Genomic DNA, 13,155 nt, shown 5'->3' on the forward strand with positions numbered 1-13,155 from the left:
AGGCACCATAATCAAGCCTGCCAATGCCTCTCCACCCAGATGGGTCAGACTACGACATCAGTTTATTTTAAAGTGTTGTATGTTAATGACGTTATTATTGGGTAGAAAAAAAAAAAGAAGAAAATCACACAGGCAAAAATAGATCTTTGTAAATATGTATTTTTTTTTATTTTATAGAAAGAATAAAGCCATTCTCTGAAATTAATCATTCCATGCACATTACTTTGTCATCAGTTCTGATTATTATAAAAGTATAAAATCATGTAAAAACACAAATAAAATGAAATACAAAAACTCCAATAGCTCAAAGATGAGATCAGGCTGGACTGGTCCACCTCTTATGCTGACCTCTACTTCGCTCTCTTTGGGATGATGCTGGATGGCTCACCAGCACCGTCAAGACCCGTTTCACTGGTCTTACTGGGGTCGACACTAGAAGTAGAATACAGACAAATTAGAAATCAACAATACAACAAAAAAAAAATAGTAATTCTCTGCCCTTTCAACCAGATCAACAAACATACTAAGTTGTCTCTCAATCTCCTTCAGCTGTTCTGTCTTCTCCTCCATTTCTTTTCGCTTGTTCAGCAGGTCAGGAGATTTCATGGTGCTTAAATGATCATCGCGCTCCTTTACTGCATGATTCTTCTTCTCCAGAGCTGACCGGTACTGGCTGAGCAGGTCTGTCCAAAAAAAATAAAATGAATTAAATCACAATCTGACTGAGCAGGAATACGAAAAAAAACCTGAGAAATATGTGCGACATCACCTATGTGTTCCTTTAAGGTGTAATAATCTTGCGGGAGGGGGGCTCCAAACACTTTTAACGTGCTCATCGGGGGGGCTTTGTTCTGTTTGCCTCCGAACTTGCCCGTGGCACTGATCCTATCGCCCTGTCTGGTCAGGATGGTGGGACATTGCTGCTTATTCTGAACCACCTGTAAGAAACGGCGAATTTAGAGAAAAAATAACCACCGGCCAGTAAAATAACGGCACGCCTCCACCAGCGAGCATCACTCACCGCCTTTCTGTAGTTTGTTGCAGAATCCAGGTCATCAATCAGAATAGTGTCTCTGAGGATGTTTTTAAAAACTGCAAAGAAATCAGGAAACATTCAGAGCTGTTTAGACAAATCTAAACATTCCTAACTTATTTTCCTCTGATACTACTGTAAACCTTCACAAAGAGGAGATTATAGGAGACCGAAGAGCTTAATTGAGATGGCTGTTTTAAATAAATGTTTGTTTCAAAGTAAACAAGTCATAACCCAACAATTAAAGAAAATCCCTTTATTAAAAGTAATTTTAATGTTGCCAAAGAAAGCCAATTTCTGCTCCTGTGACAGGGCCCCCGATGAGAAAACCCCTCCACCCCTGAGAAGTTTAATCCCAGGTGGAACCATTTACCCATGACTCAACAGGAGCATGAAGGAAATACCACAACATCAGCAAAACACAAAGAAACCTGGGAAGCCTCTAGAAAACCCACAGGAACCCTGGACGTGTAATATAAATCTGCAATGAAAGAAACAACAACAGCTAGGGTATGTTACACTGAGCAGGGGACATCCCTCTGAGGCAGCTCACCAAGGGTACGGCTCTCCAGGTCTTCGGTGTAAAGCAGGAGGTCCTTGGCGTGGACGGGGTTCCCAGGGGGATCAAAGAGCTTGCGGGAACCTCTTATGTGTGGCAACAGTCTGTAAGCAATTCAAATGTTAGTAGAAAGACTGCTGAGTTGATCCGTTTCAAGACAAAGCTCCTTAGCAAAACATCATATACAAAAAAAAAATGATTCAAAGCTGAAACAAGCACATTTTTGTTTGGAAAATGACTCAAATAGTTGTTCCATTCTTAGAATAGCTGCCAATTAATTTCCTAATAATCAGGTTATCGTTGATAAACTAAAATCATTTTGATAATTAATTGTTTAAATAACTTAAATTTAATTTATATAATATGTTTGGGTTTTTTTTGGACTCTTGGTGTGATGAAGCTCGACATAAAGAGACACCAACCTTGAACTTTTGGAAATTGTTTCTCAAACGTTTGACACTTCATATGACAAACTAAATTGATTAATTAAAAAAAATAACGATCTGTATATAAATAAATAATACAAAATAATCATTGTTGCAGCACAAATAGTAATGTGTTCCACACTTAAACATATATCCTTACAATCTATCTATTATTTTGTCATCGTGACACATCCTGATACAGTTATTTTACTTGTTCTATTCTGTACACACAACATTTACTGCATGTCTGCAAGAGGAGGGATCTCTCCTCTGTTGATCTTCCTACGGATTCTTTCCAAACAGTAATTTAAAGATCACTTCTTCGTTGAACAGACTATTGTTGAAAGGCTTGGAGTGGGAGTCCGCTTAAGAATTAAAGACTATAATCAAGGACACACAGGAACCTCATCAGGAAAAGCAACTGCGGCAGCAACAGCAATACTGAAATGAATGACGGTGCGTGAACAGGGATACAGCTGTGCAGGAACCTCTTTATTTAAAGGAAATCTATCATAGACACAGAAGGATTACCTGTTGTCTGCTGACACATTGACACTGTCAAGGGACATGACCTGCTGGCTGCCCTGGGTGTTGTCATAGATCTTCCGTGCTGCTGCGATCGTTTTGGTGATGACACAATCCATGTCACTCCTTATGTGCCAGGAGATAACCCTCGCAGCATCGTCGTCCTGCACAAAGGCCAGGTGGCCGACCTGTATTCAGAAGGTAAAGGGTGAAAATAAACCGTGGGGCAAACATACTTTCTTCAGTCGCACCAAGCTTCTCTTTAACGCACACATTTGGCACAAACATCTGTATGGAGGTCACCGTATCCTGGAATTACACTATGGGTTTGTTAAGGTGCTAAACTAACAGAAAACTCCTTCTTTTCTTTGATATTACCATTCCCAAAACATCCTGCTGGCCACTGAAGGGATCGGGGATGGAGCAAACTCTTCTGGGGGTTTGCTGGATCCGGTCAACTTCGGTTTTCTTCTCTTTAAGGAGTCTGTCAATATCTGGGATCTACAGAGAATATTACAAATATGGGAATTTCATCTCCGGATTAATATATATAGATATACAGAAGTTAAGTGTGAATAGACTTAACACCTTATACCTACAGTTTCGGCAATATCCACGTTCCTACTGATCAGCTTATTTCGAAGGGTCTTCTCTTTTTCACATGCATTCAGGTGTTGAGCTATGATGGAAGAAGAACTTGCAATTAGAGACAATTTTAAACACATATTGGCAGACACAAAAAATAAAGCACACACAAGTTATGTAAATGTAAATGTTATTTAAATCAAAATACATCAGACATTTTAGATGGACAAATATATTGTAGGGTTGCTTGTGTTTAAACAAGATTTATGAGCTTTGGCTTGTTTGCAAAAATAATTAAGAAAACAACACACATTTGTCCGGAAGCACACTGCATTTTGTCTTATTTAAAAAAAATAAAAAATAAAGAGGAGATAAAATCTTACGGGTCAGCAAATTAAGGAGGTCACTATATGTATGAAAGATATCTTCGTATTTAGCAATGGCCGTAGTGAGCTCATCTTTCTTCCTGGACAGCTCAGTCATTTTCCTTTTATTATCAGCATCTAAATCAGAAAAAAAGATAAATAGACAAACTTAAACATTTTGTATATATCATTCATAGTCTGTATTATAGAACATTCTTTGACCAAAAACTTAGCAAAAATTGATTTGACCGTATCGAGTAATGAGTTGACAGTATATCAACTGATAAAAAGAGATTCACTTTTTTTTTAAAATAATTTGACTCTAATAATGATATAAGGATTATGAATGTGGCTTTATCCAATGTTCAGAATTCTGTTCTGGAAGTGTATGTAAATAAGCACATATTTGAAAAAAGATAATTCCTCATTTGCGTATTTAACATAACATTGTTGATGATTTGCAATACAAAACGTATTTCTTAATGTTATTAATCAACTGGTGACTTCTAGTGACTGGTGATATCTATTAGTTAAAATGTCTATAGAGATATATCTGAAAACCTGAGCAGATAAAACCCAAACTCTCTGTAGAGTTAGATAACACTGAATGAGGGACATTTTCGCAAATAACATAAAATAGAACGTAAAGTCTAATTTCCTCAAACTACGCTTGCACATCACATCCCTTTAAAACTAAATATAAAAAAAATATGGTGCAGATTTCAATTAATTTCAAGTGTTTTCATGCCATACCGTTGGAAAAATGGAAGGGGAGCTTAAAATGAGCGAGGGGCGTGGGAAACGATACAACTTCAGGTGTGAAGAGGAGGATGTATGCACTTCCATTCTCGCCGGGGCTGTTCTCCATGATAACCAGCCTCTGTGGAGAATAAATTATACATTTATCATATGTGTGATGTGCATCATGGCGCCGTTTCAAAATAAAAGCTGTGTTGGTTACTCACAGTAATGTGGGCCTTTCCTCCTGCCAAGTTTATTGTCAAGCGGTTGGTTTTGCCTTCAAACAGAGGGAGGATTTTGTTGCCGTCTCCGCTGGAGTTCTGTATAGAGACGACCACCTTCCCGTACAGGTTCTGCCCAGCTGGGTTTCCACATGAATCCTGGAATCCGTCAAAGCAACTCTGTTAATCAGCTGATAAACTACAGCTTTTCAAATCATACGTCTAAGCGGAAAGCTGTTTTTGCTCTTTTGCATTAAGTAAACATGAATGCTCACCATGATCCTCAGAGTCATATTCTCCACCAAAGTTCGGTTGGCAATGACCTTGCAGCAGGAAACAACCGGGGTCAGTGGCTGAGAGTCGGGTCCCAGTTTGTAAGGTCGATTGGCCACCACGTTTATAGAAATCTAGAAGACAGGAAACAGTGAAGAGGTTATGACCTACACCCTCTGCAACAACGCAAAAACCCCTTTCCTGTTAAACAGATATGAGAGACCATCTCCATATGCTTTGTATTGATGCTGTTGGATGTGTGGAAACAACTTATTGAGGTGCTGTTATGTTTCAAGATTCAACCAACCTGATCACTTAACAGGGCTTTTTTATCTTTTATTTGTAGAGAAAATTGGATGGTGTACTCTCCAACATGTTCTGGGATATCTTTATCTCTGCAGGAAAAAAACAAAACAATATTAAAATTTCTTAAAAGGCAAACTGTTTTCCCATTTCTAGTCTTGCTAAGCTAAGCTAAGCTAACCGGCTGCTTGCGGTAACTTCATATTGACTGTACTGACATCAGGCTTCCCCTCAGATTGGTGTCAATCTTATCATCTAAGTCTCGACCATTTTCTAATTGACAATGAAAATACATTAAATGACAACGGGAATAGTTTTTTGTGCTTTGAATGAGATGCCGGAGTGCATTTAAAAAAAAGAGCATCAAAATAGACAAATAGAAATTGTTTATAAAAAATTAAAAGTGCCAGGAGAGAGACAGAGGTCTTGGCTTAGTCACTGATGTCTGCTTCCTGTTAATTAATCCTTATAAACAGTTATCTGTAGAATCTGTAGGCAGAATCTGGATAAGATTTTGGTATTGGAAGCGCTCTGGGGTCTTACTGGCATTGACCAATCATGCCTGAGCCAGCTTTGGCTGCATGCAGGTAAACAGACCGTGTGGAGAGCAACAGAGCCGGAACGCAAGGGCCGAAATGTAATCTCGGAACCCGTCAGCTATGGTTTGATGATGTTTTAGTTTTTTATGTACTAAAAAATGTAATTGAGTGATAACTAGCACCTTGTGGAACTCCATTCACCCGTCTCAAGTTGTTTACTACACCGCAACCACAGAGATCGTGACCAAAGCCCTCAGAGGCTAAATCGTTGTCGGATATTGTGAGTTTAAACATCATAGCAACAACTCAGGCCGAACAGAACCAGACAGGATGCAAGAGCATTTTACCTGAAGTGAAAACAGTCTTTCTTTTCATTCTCCATGGGTTTATTACACTTCAGCTCAGTGACCTAGACAAGAGAAGTAGCAGTTTAAAAAAAAAGAAAAATCAGTGACAGTCCTTCGGCTTGACGGTAAGTCACTCACCGTTTGTGGAGGAGTTTGTCCTGACGGCGCTCCCTTCCACAGCAACATGGACGCAGCAGCGGGGTTCAAAGTTGTCATCGGGCTTCCCTCATCAGACACCACGGTGACCGAGAAGACTGAACAGACACAGACAGCTGCCCTTAGTTTGCTTAGAGACGCTTAATCGGTTGCTTATAGTGAAATAGGAGGTCCACAAAACAGAGGTAAAAAAATAGAGATTTGATTAAGATGCAAACCTGGGAAGAGGCCTCCAGCAAGGAAAACGGCACTGTTGTTATACTCCACCGACAGGTGGACAGGTTTGGTGGGATCAGGTACGACGGTGAGATTCACTATGGAACCAGGGATGGATTTCTGGTTGAGAGAACCTTTAAACTCTAGCTGATAGAACCCCCTAGTGGAACAACAGGGTAACAACACTCCCATTAGTGACTGGATAGTGCAAACAAGAGACATAGTAAAAAAAACAAGTATTATAAATAAGTAATAACACAGTAGAGAATATTAAATAAGTTAAAAAAAGTTAAAAATCCACAATAACTAAAATATTATATATACAGACAGAATAATTGTAGGACATGTGGCTGACTGATGATACAATACCTGATTTGAGACGCTACCATTATTGCATTCTGATGATAAAAAAATGCTCCCCTTAATATATGGTAGTATAAAGTAACACTTACTTTGGCGCGCTCACACTACTAACAGTGAAAGAGGCTTTCCCGTCTGCGTTCACAGGATGTGAAGTAACAGCTGTCTTCACCTAAAAACAACGAGAGGATTTCTTTACATTTTTTTACACTTAGATAATTCTGAACCACTCAGAAGTTCCTTTGCCATGACTGACTTTTTGAAAAGTATAAAGTATTCGTGCATTGCTGGTGGAGCTGACCTCGAGTGTCGGAGCTGAAGGCCTGACTTCTACCACCACCCTCTGGTCTGTAGTTGGGTTGCCCCAGTCGTCACACAGTTGGACGACGAACGGCGTGGCGATGCCTCGGTCATTCATCACCTGCAGAGGCTTGTATGAAAAAAAATAAATAAATAAATGCTTTGACTCTTGACAGTTTAACCTGCTGAATAATTCAAATATAACACAATTGTGAACAAAGATCAAAAGGCTGTCTTTTATCTCATTGAGAGGGAATCCCAACCAGGGTCAGCTTCTTAGTCCCGTAGCCCCTCAGGACTCGGCAGTAAACATCCTTCCTTACCTGTTCGGGCCCACTGATGAGTTTAAACAGTGCAGGAACTCCAGCCGTCACTTTAACCATGATGCGCTCCACAAAGCTCCTGTAGGTGAAGCACAACTCTCTGGGGCCAAGAAGCCCGGACTGGAACTGCACCCCCGTTACCAGAACAGAACTGCTGCTCTCCTGATTTCAACATACATCAGTAATTATTTTCAGTACATTTATACAGTTTTGGAAGAAGTATTCAGATCCTTTACTTAAGTACACGTATTGGTAACACAATCTAAGTAAAAGTCCTGCATCCAAAATGTGACTTAAGTAAAAGTACAATCAATGAGTAAGTAAATGCATCAAAATGTACTTGAAGTACTCATTATACAGAAAGGCTCACGTCACTATAAAATAAGTATAGAGTATTTTTATTTATGTATTAAATGATTTATTCTAAACAGGTAGTCTCATTGATATTTACTAATAATCGATTAAAGGAACTTAATCGTCAGCTACTGCAGTCATCGTTTAAAGAATTTTCTCAAGCAAAAATGACTTTGCTGCAGACATTTTTGTCAGTGTGCATCTTTTCTTTTCTGATATTTATAGACCAAATGCTTGATCAATCAAGCAAAAAAACAATGGTTAGTTGCAGCCCTAATATTTTTTACGAACATTATAGGTTTTCAAATTTTTAATCAAACCAAAGTAACAAGTAACTATAACTTAAAAATACATAAAGGGGAGTATAAGTAGAATATTGCCCCGCTGAGGAGTAATAAAGCAGCAATAAATGCTAATACTTGTGCAAAATTCAAATACCTCAAACTGATCTGAATACTATAGAACACACAAAAAGAAAAAGAAGTTGCACATCAGTAACAGCTGCTAGACAAATAAATAAAATAAAATTAGCAACATAATCATAATATTTGCTATTTATCTTTCAGTCGAAAATGATGCTCCCATTCTACAAAAAAACGAATACATCATCAGTAAATTCCCGAGGGATGGAAGTGGTCACAACAAAGACCCTCTCCCCCGTCAGGAATGCTTCTGATGCCGGCCAGGCAGAGGAGGAGAGCTTACTTTCTATTGAGAGAGAGTCCTTTTTGATCTCAGGAGGTACTCCTTATCAGTGCAGTTCAAGTTTTATTACCTTGCTTGCTTAACTCTCTCATGCATATACTATATCAGGCTGTGCTTGGCTTTTTTATGGTGTGGGGGTCGTAAAGGGAGATATAGGATGACACAGTATGCAGGAGTAAGGCTAACTTAGCCTCATGCCACACACTGTTAGATAGAAAAATTACATTTGGACCCACAAGTGGCTATAAAACATTTAGTAAAGTTGACCTCATCTAGAGAGAGCTGAAATAGAGTGAAGATAGCATGATTGGGTTTTTTTGTGTGCTGTACAATTCCTTTAATTTCTGAATTCTAAATCAAGTTTGTCTTTAAGTGTGTGTCTTTTTCCCCACCTGCCAACTAAAGGCGATGGCCGATTTGTCCAGACCCTCAGCGTCCACAGTCATGTGGTTCATACAGGTGGAGGCAAGTGTCTTGGATACATTATCATACTGGTCCACAAGCTCCAAGTCTGTAGAGGGAAAAATATGCGTGTTATCCAGTATGAAACCATATCCTCAAAATACGTTTTTTGGGGGGGAGATGAGGTTCATACTAACTGATGTTTCCAGGAAGGATTTCTCCAAGCTTCACTGTGTTTTGGAGTAGAGTTGCTTTGAGTCGTGTTGGTTCATCCGGACAAGGCCTACAAACAAAATAAGAGAGGATGCAGACTTCGACAGATACCAGTGTGGATATCAAAAGAAATATTTGGCAATTTGGCAAATACACTTATTGGCTTTCTTGCGGAGAGTTAGGTGAGAAAATCAATACCACTCTCACATCTATCCTTTAAATATGAAGCTAAAGCCTGGAGAGGTTTTGCTTAGCTCATCATAAAGACTGGCAACGAGAAATCTGCCAGCTTGGCTTTGTCACAACAACAACGTGTCGTCATCACACTTCAGTTTTTGTAAATATGTAACAACGGAAATATATGTTAATTAGTGAGGGACTGATGTATTTTTTTTAACCTCCTGACAGAGCAAGGCTTGCAATTTCCCTCCCATTCCGGTCTTTATGCTAAGCTAAGCTATCAGATGCATATTTATCGTTAAGACATGAGAGCATCTTCTCATCTAACTCTTGAAAAAAAGCAAATAATCATATTTCCCAAAATGGGACCGGCGGGTGGGCGTCACACTTTTTGTGGCGAAAATAATTGTTTGCTGCAATATTAATGCTCTGAATTTTAAATGCAGCACCTTTAAGCTTGCAAACACTTAAATCACAGCTTTGAGTCGGGTATGTGTCTTACATTATGTGGAAGGAGACAGACACACTCTGGTCTTTGTAGGACACCTGGTAGAAGACCGCCGTCTGCACCTGCGTGGGCACCTTTAAGTCAGGCAGCTTCCCTTGGACCAAATCTTTTGGATTTACATCTCCTGTCCAGTTAACCTGTAAACACAGCCACAGCGAACAATGAAAAGTCAGCAATAAGATGGGAGGTGTTCAAATACAGTTTTTTTGTTTTTGTTTTTTTTAAGCGCCACAAAATAGGATAATATAGTAAGTTCAACAGGCAGACAATGCATTATATGTAATATTATATGTATATTTGTTAAAATGCTGGACACACCTTGATCATGGAGGCTATTTGAGCAGTGGGAGGAACCTCTTTACCAGCCTCATCATACAGCTTATAGAACAGGTTCTCCAGAAGGCCTCCAGCCAGCCATTCTATCTTTTCGTTGTCTCTCAGCACCAAATTCGCGTCGCTGCAGAGCTCCATGCGAGACACTCTTGTGCTGGGCATCACCTTCAGCTGCCTCATGACCAACTGGATTTTCTTCTGAGTCTTGTGGGTAAAAAGAAGAACAGGTGTAGACATCACATTAAAAGTTGTAATCAGGGGATGTTCAACGAAACAGAAAGCTTTGTTTGTTTTTACTTACAGGCACCCCAAGCGTAACTATGAGGTTTTGTGGTTCTCCATTGATTATTTTCAGGTTTATGGGCTTTGTCACAAGCAGTCCAGCTCCTGTGGTGCTGCAGTCAGTTGTCACTTGTGGAAACTCCCGAACCTGATTTGCAAATAAAAGAATGAGGATTACTCAACCAACACATTTTTTTACATTTATATTCATTTGGATTATATAATTAAATTAAAAGAAAGATGGAGAGTTACAACAGCAGGCTGTACTATGAAAATATTTTATTACACAGAGTTAAAAAAAAGCATCTTTAGTTGTCTGAAAAAAATAAATTTAGCAAATAAACCAAAAAGTCTGTTACAAAAACAAAGACAAAGTGTCTCTGGTTAATAACATACATAGTGGGTTTGCTTAATCACAGTCTGAAGTTTTCACACAGACACCTGATGATTTCCCATCCATTCCACACACAGACAGTACCTGGCAGCAAACGGTCTGTTTGGGGTGAGCGGTGATGTTTCCAGCCTCATCGTGAATTTCAACATTAAACGTGACAGGGTTCCCGTTCTCTACTGTGATTGGGTTGTCTACTGGCGTCACATGGAGGGAATGTGGATAACCTGAAAAATATTTCAACAACTATTTTTTAATTACTCAAGATGCTGAAAAATTTCCCAGAGCCCAAAGTGTCAATTCAAATTGCTTTTTTTATCCAACTAAATATTTTTAATATGTAATGATATAAAACAGTGAGCAATGGTAAATCCTTTATTTTAGAACCTGAAAATATTTTGCATTTAATAAAACATTTATACTTAAACCCTGAAATCGATTAATTTGAACATTAACATAAAAACAACCTTTCTTGCTGTCTATGAATTATCATTATTTTAAGGTCACTTATTGTTCTAAATGAATAAATAATTGCAGTCCTACCAGGAAGGAGACAGATCTTGATAGTCTGTGTGTCTGTCTTCAGGCCAGGCAGGGTCACTTTCAGGTCATATGTCTGCAAAAATAACAGTCGGAGGATAAGCAGCTGTTGTCTCTTCTCTTTGGTATCAAGCAATTTCTCATTACGTCAAATCTTGTACTTTTGTCTCAAAAGCTGAGAAGTGTTATTTATTTCATACTTCGATGTGATTTTATGGCATAAATAAAATATAACTCCATGTGCAAAAAACGGCTAAAAGATAATTTGTGTATACTTTCTTTTCTGTACATATTTATTCCTTTTTCATGAACCTTTCTAGTGAATAGGCAAACTAATGTCTTATAATAGGAGGCATATTGTTTTTCTAACCTTGGATTGTTGGTTCAGGATTTTCCCTCTTGCTTTGACACCTTTGATGGTGAAGGTGGTCCCTGTGTTGTCCACTCTCTCGTAACTCAGAACCAGGCCACTAAATAATAATAATGATAATGTTACAATCAAAAATGTCCCAGCTGTTGGAGTAATAAAGTATTATCTTATCTTATCTTATCAAATGACAGTAGATGTTAAAAAAAAACATGGAGTGACCCACCTGCATTGGAGTTCAGGTTTGAGATCAGCAGGAGGCGTTGCTGAGTGGTTGCAACCATCTTTTATCAGCAGAGGAATGTCGAATGGCACTCCTACTTTAAGAGTGGCGCTCACTTCCCCCACAACGAAACTCTCAGCAGCACCGGCTGAAAAGAAAGGAAAAAAAAGTGTACATGTGGGATTCAGAAAGGATTATAAATATGACAGTTACAGTGCTCTGGTTTTACTTACCGGTGATGGTGAACTTGATTTTGTAGCTCGGAAGCGCTCTGCCTCCAAAGACGATAACATTGTTTTCGTTTATCATTGTGTTTAGGGACAGAGTATAATTCCCCAGCTTGGTCAGTTTTTCTGCAAAAGATGAGATGTTTGCAAAATTGATACATGATCTATCAGCGGACAACAATCAGGTCATCAGAAAGAAATGGTGTCAATCATTTTTAATCCGTTTGACTACACAAATCCTTATTTATCGAATATAGAGTGAAAATGGCATGATTGTTGTTGAATATAGAATCAATCCCACTGGTGTCATTAATGTGTTTTTGTAGCCATCCAGGCTCCGTCTCAGTGTTTTCGCTGTTCACTTGGGATTAGTTTGGTTAGCACAGGCTGCACAGTGGCCTCGGGGGGAAAGCAGTGGGAGGATACTCAAGGGCAAAGGGCTAGGAGCGGATGTGCGTAGGATTTCAAACGGGTAAGAAACATAAGCAGGTCCCCCTGGCCTGCGGCGTGAATCAGAGGCTGGAGATGAATCAGACACCTGGAGGTGAGTGCCTGGTTCAGGAGCCTAGAGGCAGGGATGCAGGAACCCAAGGGGTCTCTAGGGGCAGTTAGGGCACCCAGACCCAGGCCAAAGCAAAAGGGATTTGTAGTTCTATTGTGTAGTTAGTTGATCCAGGGACAACTCGGTTTGCTCGTATATAAACCTACGTTGATTGAAAACAATCCACTGTCTTTCGTGGCCTGCGAGCGTTTGTTACGGAGTTCCTGATAATGAGATCTGGTGGAGTCTCACCATTTGTCAGATAGCTGAAGTTATTAAGTTAGCAGTAAGATATCAATAGACTCGAGCAAAGTGAAAGAAGCTACTAAAAGTTATGATCACAGTTGTAGGCAGCATCTTTGCATGTCTGTGGAGCCAAATTTGCATAAGCAAAATGTTTGAGCCAAGGAGGAAAGAAAATGGATGTGGATATGCTGTTTATTAGCACTTCAGTCCTGACTTGTGTGTCATTAAATCAGTTGAACATACAGTTTGTGCAACTCCTATCTGTCAACATGTTGCTACTTGCATGCACAAAATACCTGCGTGATGATTTATTATCAACTGATAATGCCAATAATAGCTTAAGAATATGAAGCAATCTCCATTAAGTTTTAT

General features: G+C 39.2%; 1 protein-coding gene across 1 annotated transcript in view; it reads right to left on the reverse strand.

The window, feature by feature from the left end:
- Positions 1-141: 141 nt before the first annotated feature.
- smchd1 (structural maintenance of chromosomes flexible hinge domain containing 1) overlaps positions 142-13,155 on the reverse strand; it is a 22,802-nt gene continuing 9,788 nt past the window's right edge. Inside the window, exons 19-47 of the mRNA XM_054622598.1 lie at positions 12,003-12,122; positions 11,773-11,917; positions 11,550-11,649; positions 11,183-11,255; positions 10,727-10,866; positions 10,268-10,396; positions 9,952-10,170; positions 9,628-9,770; positions 8,930-9,015; positions 8,723-8,841; positions 7,272-7,433; positions 6,950-7,078; positions 6,741-6,820; positions 6,291-6,448; positions 6,055-6,170; positions 5,917-5,978; positions 5,035-5,122; positions 4,730-4,861; positions 4,458-4,613; positions 4,246-4,372; positions 3,511-3,630; positions 3,142-3,221; positions 2,921-3,043; positions 2,549-2,730; positions 1,587-1,696; positions 1,022-1,092; positions 770-938; positions 525-683; positions 142-432 (exon numbers count right to left, since the gene is read on the reverse strand). Of these exons, the coding sequence (XP_054478573.1) occupies positions 317-432; positions 525-683; positions 770-938; positions 1,022-1,092; positions 1,587-1,696; positions 2,549-2,730; positions 2,921-3,043; positions 3,142-3,221; positions 3,511-3,630; positions 4,246-4,372; positions 4,458-4,613; positions 4,730-4,861; positions 5,035-5,122; positions 5,917-5,978; positions 6,055-6,170; positions 6,291-6,448; positions 6,741-6,820; positions 6,950-7,078; positions 7,272-7,433; positions 8,723-8,841; positions 8,930-9,015; positions 9,628-9,770; positions 9,952-10,170; positions 10,268-10,396; positions 10,727-10,866; positions 11,183-11,255; positions 11,550-11,649; positions 11,773-11,917; positions 12,003-12,122 (3,614 nt within the window). The 3' untranslated portion in view covers positions 142-316. The remainder of the gene's footprint in view (positions 433-524; positions 684-769; positions 939-1,021; positions 1,093-1,586; positions 1,697-2,548; positions 2,731-2,920; positions 3,044-3,141; positions 3,222-3,510; positions 3,631-4,245; positions 4,373-4,457; positions 4,614-4,729; positions 4,862-5,034; positions 5,123-5,916; positions 5,979-6,054; positions 6,171-6,290; positions 6,449-6,740; positions 6,821-6,949; positions 7,079-7,271; positions 7,434-8,722; positions 8,842-8,929; positions 9,016-9,627; positions 9,771-9,951; positions 10,171-10,267; positions 10,397-10,726; positions 10,867-11,182; positions 11,256-11,549; positions 11,650-11,772; positions 11,918-12,002; positions 12,123-13,155) is intronic.

This window comes from Anoplopoma fimbria, chromosome 21 (assembly GCF_027596085.1).
Source record: "Anoplopoma fimbria isolate UVic2021 breed Golden Eagle Sablefish chromosome 21, Afim_UVic_2022, whole genome shotgun sequence".
NCBI classification, from domain to species: Eukaryota; Metazoa; Chordata; class Actinopteri; order Perciformes; family Anoplopomatidae; genus Anoplopoma; species Anoplopoma fimbria.